Raw genomic sequence first — 10,680 nt, forward strand, 5'->3', positions numbered from 1 at the left:
TACTCCACAGATGAATATGCAAAAACTATATAGTCATCTCCCTATTTTTTTTTTTTTTTTTTTTTTTTTAAAGGGAATGGGCATTGTTACTGTGGATGGATCTTGAAGCTCCAAAAGAGGTGTGTATTTGGAGTTACCCTGACAAAAACCTGCACTTATAGTGTCCTTTTTTCCAGCGCAGTTTGGAAATGAAATGTTTTCATCAAAAAGCAATTTGGTCCTACCTAAAAGGTTCAGCCCAGTATGTTACAGTATTAAAAAAATTATTATGTTGTTAGCTGTGTTGTGTTTTCTGTCCATCTCTTAAAATTAATGAGACTATAAAATGAGAATTGATGTCTAGTGAACAGAAGAACTGCCAGAAGTTGTTCATTATGTCATTTTACTCTGGAAGTTTGTTTCCTCCACTGAAACTTTCCTCCACTCCAACTGTTTTGTTGGACTGACTTACTTAAACCAATGCGAAAATTACTAAAAACTCGGGGAATCTAAAATGTAAATTAAGTCAAAAATTTTGAGCTAATGATCTAAGCGTTTGAGATAAGAACCTGTTTGTTTGTTTGTTTGTTTGTTTTAAATAACCCGCTATTTTGTATAGCAACAAGAATTTTGATTTTTAAATGGAAAAAAAGTATTTTTTTCCGATGAAAAACAATTTTTTAAGTGGCAGAAACAAACGTCCACAGTTTTTACCTCAAACGCCAAATGTTTTTTATGGTGAGAAAAGTTCTGATTTTTGCTTTAAAAGTATCCTATAATAGGCTATATTTCTTTGTAGCGTAATTAAGATGCTTTCACATTTATTAAATATTGTTAGAAACCGAAATAAAATTAAATTTCGCCGATATCATCTTTTCCATCAGGCAGTACGAGTAACATGCCCGCTCAATTTTGTGCAGGCATTAATCCGGTTGCCTGCTGGTCCTTCTTCCTTTTCTACGTCCCTGAGCGAGGCCGGCGTCAAGATGGTGAGTCTTGTGGTGAAAATTGCGAGTAAAATCTGTCGATCATCGAGGCCATCCGTTCACCAACACACATTTCTCTCAGACCAAGTGATCCTTTAGAGCTGCTTTATAATAAAATGTTGATATTGTTGTAGTGTGAAACGGTCTTAGAGAAATTTCAGAGATACCGTCAGGATGCTAGTCTGACTGAGGTCGATCCGCATATTGCACACACCAGCGGCTACACTCGTCTTTCCAGTCGTTGTAAATTGTTTTCTATGCACCACATGGCCACATTAACACGCTTAGATAATCCGTTAATTTAGAAAATAAACACAAACTAGCGCAGTTTAGTCCTACCTATGGCAGCTAACGTTAGCATAATTACACTAATGGCGGCCCACACGTTAGGCTAGCATGTTTGTTAAAGTACCACAAGAACACTTGAGTAACGGACAGAAATAGGCTTTACAGCAATTAGTTGTTTTATTTCTAAGTTAACACACCGTGTAAACGTTAGGAGAGTCGAGGACTTAACGGTTATGTCAACATAGTGGTAGGTAGGTAGGGTGAGACAGGTGAGCCTCTATCTTCACTATTATGAGACTCTTACAAGTACAGCAGTTCTCTCGTTGCTAATGCATAATTTCCTTTCGTCTTCAGAACGACACTGTAACAGTCAGGACCCGCAAGTTCATGACGAACCGACTGCTTCAGAGGAAGCAAATGGTAAGGGCTCTCATGTTCATAGTTGATCACATCTCGAGCTTAAGCTCTAGTCCTGAAGCAGCACATTTATTTTGCCTGCCCTTCCTCTCTGTAGGTCGTCGATGTCCTCCATCCCGGCAAGGCCACAGTCCCAAAGACTGAAATCAGGGAGAAGCTCGCCAAGATGTACAAGACCACCCCTGATGTCGTCTTCGTCTTTGGCTTCAGGACTCAGTTTGGTGGCGGCAAGACAACAGGCTTTGCCATGGTGTACGACTCCCTAGATTATGCCAAGAAGAATGAGCCCAAGCACAGACTGGCCAGGGTGAGTTTTGAATAACTTTGCCAAGTGTCAACACAAGTGGCTATACAAAAATCAGAGAGCTGTCTGTTGAAATTGGTATATATGAGCAGGAGATGTATGTTCTCTCAGCCATCTCACAAATTCTGCACGAGTCTGGACCTCCAGTGCAATGTTATGGAATATTATTTTACCCGAGAAGAGCTTTTGATGACATTAGGACGTAGTATTTATTATCTTGAACTAGAGCCAGATTATTACCAGATTTGATGTTTTTACAGAGTAAAATCTGACAGGGATATTGGCTGATATTCTGCATGTAGATGCATATAAACATGCGGTATGTTGGAGAGATATAGAAAGGGAAAATGATGGGGCTTCTATTGACTTATCAGGATACGTGTTTTTCAAAATAGTTAGCACCTTGCTATGAAGATATGAAGACCCTGCTTGAGTCATGATGCCAGAGATTCAGGAAACCAATATCACAAGAAGTGCCTAATTCTCTGTACCCAATATGGCACCGTGGAGGAGGAAAAAGGTTATCCCATGTATTTAAATCAAGATGTTTGCTGATTTGATTGTAGCAGACCATTTATTGAAACATTTTAACAGTCTGTTAAAACACACTGAACTATTAGGATGGTTGTTGAGCTGCCTCCTAATTGTTGTACAGGTATAATGTTGGCTACATTGCATCCATATACCATGGACCATAGCTGATTTTACAGTGGCAAGCTGTCTCAAATAAAATGGCAACCAGTATTTCAAGGAAGCATCGCAAAGTACTTTCGTACCCCCAACTAGTTGCACTAGTCCCACTCTTCCATTTAGTTTTTTGCTGTGCCCTGTGTGTGTGATGTTTCCTGTCCTTTTCAGCATGTAAGGATAGTCAAGCTTTAGTACATATGCTGCCTAAAAAAGATCTACAGCAGCAAAACACTGTTGCATTTTCAGAATCAGTTCTGGTGACGTCTCCATCGTATGGCATGCAGTGGGGTCAGAGCCATTGGGTGGAGTTTAATGATGCCTTGAACTACCACTAATTCATTTTTTGCAGTAGCCTGTGTTTAAAAGAAGAAAATGTGTTCCTGTTAGTAATAATGATAGTATCTCTGATAAAGAAGTGCTAACGGTGAATTGGTTCAGCCCTCCTGTAAACTAGATACAGTTTTACATTTGATTGATTTTAAGTTTTTGGTGGAACTCTAGCAGAGAAGCCCTTGAATATAGAGGAAATGTCCTTTCTTAGTTTGATAACATTGTTATTAAAAAGGATGTGTCTATTGAGTCTTTTTTTTTTTTTAAAGTTCTTATACTTGCACTGAGTTTCCTAAACTTTGCCTGTGACATGTGATTGTCATACAGTAGTATTTAAAGAGACAAAAACTAACACTTGAACTAATAAAAACAAGAACAATGAAACAAGAAAATCCACTCTAGAAACTAAATTATTAAAAATAAAAAGTGAGAATGAAATAAAATGAAAAACTAATTACGAAATATAAACCGTTAATAGCTCTGACTCTGACGGGTCTTTTTAAAAGCCTCTCACAGTCTCGAGGTTTGCCATGTTCTTTTACAGTCTGTAAAATAAAATGCGTTTGTCTTTGTGTCCTCAGCACGGTCTCTATGAGAAAAAGAAGACCTCCAGGAAACAGCGCAAGGAACGCAAGAACAGAATGAAGAAAGTACGAGGCGTCAAGAAGGCCAGTGTTGGCGCTGCTGGCAAAAAGGTATCGTGAGCACTCATTGACCAACCTCATAGTTTTCCACGGGGAAATAGTCTTGACCATTATCCAAGCTACTGTGAAATCTCTGTATTGTTTGATTTTCATTACACACCTGTCCTTTTATTCTACCCTGCTAATCTTTGTTTTTCCACAACTCTTCTGCTGTTTTAATTTCCTTTGTCATCTTTCCAATCATATCTCATTGTCTTCGGAAACTGTAGAAGGTAAATGCTTTCCAGAAATAGACTTAAGTGCAGTGTGCAGATAATCCAGGAGTTGCATTCAGTAGCTCAGTAACTCCTGCTTTTGCACCACCCCTGATCCATCTTTTCACCAAAGCTGTAGTGCTTTTGTCTTTGGATGTACACTCATCCAATATGAAAGGATCTGACCCCACCGGTTAATACGTAATACTACCCATCCCTTCTCCTAGTACTAACAAGTACTACTGTAAACTAATAGTGTTGTAGTTTTATAAACCTGTTAACATAGCGAGGAAATCGCCCAAACAATAAATCAAAGTAGTGCTTAAATGATTATGTAATCTCTTGAAACCCTGCATACTTCTGTACCCTCTTTGGCATCAGTCACATAGAATAGATCTCTGAATGTCACAGCCCAGCTGGATAGTGTTTTAGCCCAATTCACTGCATCTGGAATAGCTACAGCACAGCTGGTTAGGAAAATATTGACACTGTCCAGCCATGCCTGTGGTGCTGTCTGTTGGCCTTGGTCAAAACTCTCGGGTCCATTCAGAGCTCTTTTCTATTCCACGTTTCAATTTTCAACATGTTAACATTGTTTTTGTGCCATGTTTTGTTCTTGATTTTGCTTCCCATGGATTTCTTTTGCAGAAATGAAGTGTCAGTCTGCAGGTATAGAAGCAGAACAAGCATGGTGTGCTAATGTGTTGCACATCAGACGCTGATAGACCTGAGCTTTGCCGTGCATGTCATCCCTTATTTTCCCTGCAGTTTTCCTTCAGTGTTTTTCACCCCCCGCAATGGTGTTTTTAAACTCCCAGCTTATGTGTTTTCCCACTACTCCAGCCCATTCTACCACTTTATCTGCTACAGTGGGCTTTTCCCACTCTGTCTTAGATTTGAACAGACTGCTTTGATAGTGCATATCTGTAGTTAATAGAAGCAGAGTGTAGCATGTGGGTTTTAGCTTGTTTTGTGTGGGAGGAAGCTCAACTAAAAGCCTGTCGATGTGTGAATTTTACTCTGGACATTATGTTCTTCAAGTAAAATGTCTTACTCAGACTGCATTCAAGTGTGAATTTAAACTGTCCCAACAAAAAATGCAACTTTTTTTGTGAACATTTGTCTTTATTTGCACTCTTCTAACTTACGGAAACTCCGTGTGAGGTTTTCTTTTGCTGTAGTTTAAATTAAATTTGCTGAGGTATTGATTTTTTTTTTTTCTTCCCCACAGTGATCCCAGACAGCCAGGGAGGGTCTCCGTGCTCAAGATGTTCTTGTATATTGTCATCAAATAAAGTTTGGAAAAAATTGGAAAAATGTGTCTTTGTGTTTATTTGTTTTTGAAAGAATTGAATTCACCATATGTTTTTAAACTCTAGACTTTGAAAGAAGCCAGCAGGTGTTTGAGTGTTTCTGTAAAACACTCGAGGAGTGAAAAGTCAGATAGCTGGCAGCCAGCCCTCTGATCCGAATGACCTGCTGTGTTTTTGTAGGCTGCCGAGTAGAAGCTGTTGGAAAAGCTGATATTTGTAGCTTTGACATCTGTGAATTTCATTACTAAGGACTCTGGGCCAGTTTTCCAGTGTGAGTGCAGTAAATATGATGAACACAAGTTACATATTTACATAGTTAATTGACACACGCAGTGTCGATGGTGACATCCAGTGGCTTTGCTGTAACATTACTGTCAAGCAGCCAACAAGTGATTTTTTTGTTTTTGTTTTATTCTTCAATTATTCACTTGTACAACTCATTAAATAATGCAAAGTTTTTATATTTTAATGTAAATAATCTAAATGCAGGGTCAGTAAATCTGACTCAATAGCCATTTTATTAGGTACATCAAGTCAAGTGGCTTCATTGTCATTTCAACCATGTCCAGTACAGTACACAGTGAAGCGAGACAATGTTCCTCCAAGACCATTGCAAAAATCTATATCTGTACATCTTGCTAGTACCAGGTTGGACCTCCTTTGTCTTGAAATCTGCCCTTACTCTCCATGATGCCGGTTCAACAAGGTGCTGGTAACATTCATTGGAGCTATTTCACCACATCCTAAAAGTGTTTTCCTCCTGGAAGTAGTCATCAGAAGATCGGTACACAGCAGCAATAATCAGGTAGACTGTGGTGTTTAAATAACTCATAGTTTGTTCTCAGGGACCTGAAATGTCTGGGCCTATCATCCAAGTGTCACAGCAGAAATAAAGACTCCTCTTCTTTGCTAATATTGTAGAGTCTGTGCAAACTGTAGCTTCAGTTTCCTCCTCTTAGCTGACAGGAGTGGGGACCTGCTGCAGTCTTCTGCTGCTGTAGCCATTCTGCTTCCAGCTTCCGTTTGTTGTGTGTTTTGGGACGCTCTTCTGCATACCTTGCTTGAAATAAAAGTTTATTTGGGTTATATTTGCCTTCCTATCAACTCAAACCCGAATGACTTCTTTTGATTGACTGGGCATTTTCATTTTGCTCACTGGAAATTTTCTGTATTTCAGGCTGTCAATTCTCATAAAACATGCAGGTTAACAAGTTATAAGTCACTAAAATCACGTCAGGTCGTCTTGATCGTGTGTACGTGCACTGAGTCCCTGACATTTGATTGCCTGATTAGATATCTGAAGTAACAAGCGGTTGAGCAGATGTACCTAAGTGGCCAGTGAGCGCACCAGCTTTTGTTTGATTAGAAAGCTTTTGCTGTAATAACACGAGTGGCCACATGGGGGCTCCTTTCATTGAAAATATGAAACTGGTTTGATGTGCTGAAGCTGCTACTAAAAGGGTGGTCACCTGACAAATTAGGTATTTTAACTCTTTTCGATCTAAAACCTTTTTTTATATGAAGGTCAGTGATGACTAAATAATACTAATACACAGGTTAGTCAGTGTTTGGACCTGTTTATAAATAAATACCATTTGGAACAGAATAGATATCCCTCTTTGCAGTGTGACCTTTTCAGATAATTTGCATCAGAATACCCTGAGAGACTGTAAATGAAGTGATTAAAATGCCAAGGAATACTCTGTCCTCAGGGTTACCCTCACTCCATGCTTCTGCGCCAGTGTCTCGCTTTCTTGTGTGGTTAGAATTTCTTCTTGTAGGAGAAATGATTGCAAGAAGCTAAAGAGGAGAGGAAAACTCCTCGTGGCAGATTGAGTGCACACTTTAAAGTAATGAATAATAGCATACAACAAGGAAAATGCAATCTGACAGGCACTAATGCACTGCTAAAAATGACAACCTCTACCCCCAAAATAGCATTATCCAAAGTGCAGCAACTACTTTGTCCAATCTGATGTAACATGTGCAAGTTAGGGACCACGCTCAAGCTCTGTGTTCCACATAATGTATATAATTCTGTTCAACCTTGCAGTTTGACATATTTCCATGCCTTTGCACTGTTAAATGTAGGTCAGACACTTCTCTACCGGAGTCCTCAGTGTACACACCACCGGGAAAAAAGGGATGGGAGGGGGGGGCAGTACCTTGGAGCCACTTCCATTGACACATTTTGTGTCATGGGCTCTTGTTTCCCAGTAGAAAGCCCTATATATACCGGGCAGCCCCGATGGGCTTTTCCTTTAATCTGTGCCAGTCGGCAAAGATTAAACACTGAGTTTATCGAGATCATTTGGACCGCGACACAACAGAAAGGAGTTCCTGTATGAAGACTCCACTAATTAAGTGTGCAGTGAGCTGGTAAAGTTGAGCATATTTTTCCAGCACGGCATGGTTTTCCCTGCCACGAGCTGGAAAATTGCTTTCAGATTGAGATTATCTCATCTTAAGTGTGTTATCTTGCCCTGTAGAGGAAGATAGAGTATGCTACATAGGTGTGGAGCGCGAAGAGTTACTGGGGACAGACGAGAAAAAGACTCTGTGGTGGGAGGTTTGACATAAGTGGAGCTTTCAATCCAGGGACTGGTAACAGATGGTGTTGGGAAATTAAGCTCCACTCGCCGCAGCCCTGTTGGTCCGTCCCAGGAGTCTCTCCCTCGCTTTTGTCTCTCTTTCTTCTCGCGGCTCTTGTTCTCAGTGTCTCTAACTCTTTATTTTCTTGCCTCTGTTTCATATCTTCTCTGCCCCTCCTTTGTTTTAGCATTAAAGTATCTAAATGAGTTTCGTTCTGCACTAATCCAGCTTCTCTTCTAATAACGAGAAGGCAGGGTGACATCAGCAGGTTAATGCAATAAATTGTAATTTACAGAATTAAGCTGTGGACGAATAAGGGTTAGTAATGTGATGCGAAATAATGGAAAAAAGGGTAGGCTATATTGATGAGAGAAAAATAAGCAGACTGTTAAGAAGGCGGTGGGTGACATTGAGCTGCGGATTGGTGTGTTTATACAGTACCTGCAGTCTCAGCAGCGAGAGTCTGCCAAGGGCCTCCAGGGACCCTCGAACATGCCACATCAAAGCAGATAAAGGACAACATTCACCTCTGCTTTCCTTCAAGACACGAAGGGGATTTGTAATGAGAGTATTCGTCTACCTGCGTGTAGAAAAAGAGGTGGGGATTTTTTTTTGTAGTCGTCTTCAGGATGGATATTTATGAGGAACACATGTTTATGCCCTCACCACAGGTGCCGTTTTAATGGCCTGTCCCTCTCCATGCAGTGCAGCGCTATGGTATTATACTAATAAGGAGATGGACAGAATTCCCGATGACTCACTATGTGGTTTTGCCAGCATGTCCGTGCAGTAATCAATAGCAACAATAGCCTACACGTCTCATACAAAGGCCTTATTGTTTTCCATGTTATGATACTGTGTGTGTGCCACTGCTTCAATGTGCAATGTTACTCATCTGAACTGGAAACTATACAGCCTTACTTGTATTTGATGCTCTAATAAAATACATTTTGTTACTGCCAAGCTGGTGTGTGTTTGCTTTGCAGCTATTTGCTTCCAAATGGTATGTTTTCAATAGCTCTGTAAATATATTTTGCAAAAGAGCAACTTGCTGCTGTAAAGTGTGGCCGGGCATTCAAGGATGCGCTGCATCTTAATGAGGTATGTCTCCCTTGTTGGCCTCAGCAGGGGAATCATCACAGCTCATTTTGCAGTCCTGCAGTGTCCTATCAGCTTTGGCAGCCTGCACTAAGTTCACTCCATCTGCCAGTTGCTAGGTGCTGATATATAAAATGATCTGTGCCTTGGTAGCCCCTGAGCACCAGGGATGTGATTTGCTTTTGAGGACAAACTGTGTTTCGTGAATCCTAATTATCCTCTTTGCATCGCCAGCCTGACATGGTTTTGTCATTTATCCGTCTCTAGAAATGGTGGAAGAGGTAAAAAAAAACCTGCAGAGACTGCAGCAAACTGCATCTGCCCAAACAGACAGAGCTCCTCTGATTGTCCCGTATAGTCGCTGAAATGCAACAATGGTATTTTCCATCAATGCTTCCACCCATTCAGAGGAAGGTGGGGGGAAAAAATCATACCTGCTGTCTAATGCTGGAATTCTAACCAGTGTGCACATGTGAAGAAAAAAAAAAACACTTTTCGGTTTCAATCGTGCGAGGTGTATTGAAACCACTCTGTGGTCCTTTTTTCCAGGTTGTTAACATGCCATCTGAGGCTCAGAGGACATCACACCAGAGTAAAAATGTGCCAGCTGACGTGCGTCCCGGCTACCTTCCAATGTCCTCAGGAATTCTGTTCATTTTGGTTGGCACGGAAGGATAGTCTGCAGAGCACTAAGAAAAGGAAGTCGGGGGCCGGGGCATGGGGGGATAACGCGGATGGTTGCAGGAGCGGGAAAGAAAAAAGGATTCGGCAGAAGGGGAGGTAAAGGAGGATGGAGTAATCAGAAAGGGCAGCAGATGTGGGTGACTGTATGATGGAGCGCTGTGTGTGATAAGTCATGATCTCCACATCGGGATCTGTGTGTGTTTATGTGAGCACAGTTATTGAGAAAATGTATGCGCATACGTGTGCCCTCGGGCTTAAGAGAACGTGTGATGCAAAAATAATCCAAGTCTGTGCCTTCCAAACATTGCATCACGGTGTTCCAGTTTGCTAATGAAACTGAAATAAACCAAAACGCTGCCTAATGCTGCCTGTATCAAATACGGCAGTTGTAATATTGCTGGCTACTCATTCACTCTTTGGACAAAAATTAGACATGACGATTGATGAAACTTCTGCATCTGTCTGCTCTGCGGACAGGTGAAAAAAAAGAAGCCAAAAACAAAGAAAATTAGCGATTTAACACGTTCTGTCTTTGTTCCTGGGACACCTGCAGAAACTTGCACCACTTTAACCTTTAGGGTTTTCTATGAAGTCAACCACTACCCTGAAGGATGCCAGAAATATATCAGCGTTAATTACAATGTTTTGGGCTGATGGAAGTAAAATTTTGTTACTGCTTTGAAGGAGCCAGGACAGCTGTTTCCCTTTCTTCCAGCCAATCAAGCCACAGTTACCTCATTATATCTCAAATACTGAAGCTTAAAGATGATGAATTTGGGTTTTTGAAGGAGTTTGCAGGCAGGAATCAGTCGCTGCGACATTCAGGACCACGTAGAAAATCAGGAAATTCTACCAGACAAATGTTGGGTTGATTGTGTATATTATAACAGTAATAATAGCTGTCCCTATAACAATATGTTGCTCACAATGAAGCACAATACCAGAGTCACCCCAGCGCCCAAACCGAACTCTTTATCTGCCTGTGGCGTGCAGCACTATTTCTTGGTTTCCAGTATTTATGCCACCCTGTCCTAATATGGTGCTTGTTACGTATCCGCAGACCTGTATGTCACATGCTCTCTGCACTGTGAAATTATTCCT

At 40.8% G+C, this 10,680-nt stretch overlaps 1 protein-coding gene across 3 annotated transcripts; it reads left to right on the top strand.

Moving 5' to 3' along the window:
* Nucleotides 1-867: 867 nt before the first annotated feature.
* On the top strand, nucleotides 868-5,209 carry rps24 (ribosomal protein S24). 3 transcript variants are annotated; one of them, XM_040001441.1, is made up of 7 exons: nucleotides 868-968; nucleotides 1,608-1,673; nucleotides 1,768-1,977; nucleotides 3,576-3,689; nucleotides 3,908-3,910; nucleotides 4,541-4,561; nucleotides 5,124-5,209. In XM_040001441.1, exons 1-6 carry the CDS (start codon nucleotides 966-968, stop codon nucleotides 4,544-4,546), a joined length of 402 nt encoding a protein of 133 aa, XP_039857375.1. In that variant the 5' UTR covers nucleotides 868-965; the 3' UTR covers nucleotides 4,547-4,561; nucleotides 5,124-5,209. The 3 variants fall into 3 exon arrangements, with proteins under 3 accessions (XP_039857375.1, XP_039857376.1, XP_039857377.1); XM_040001442.1 differs by lacking the exon at nucleotides 3,908-3,910; XM_040001443.1 differs by lacking the exons at nucleotides 3,908-3,910; nucleotides 4,541-4,561.
* Nucleotides 5,210-10,680: the final 5,471 nt, after the last annotated feature.

The sequence above is a fragment of the Simochromis diagramma genome, unplaced genomic scaffold (assembly GCF_900408965.1).
Source record: "Simochromis diagramma unplaced genomic scaffold, fSimDia1.1 OVJJ01000421.1, whole genome shotgun sequence".
Taxonomy (NCBI): Eukaryota; Metazoa; Chordata; class Actinopteri; order Cichliformes; family Cichlidae; genus Simochromis; species Simochromis diagramma.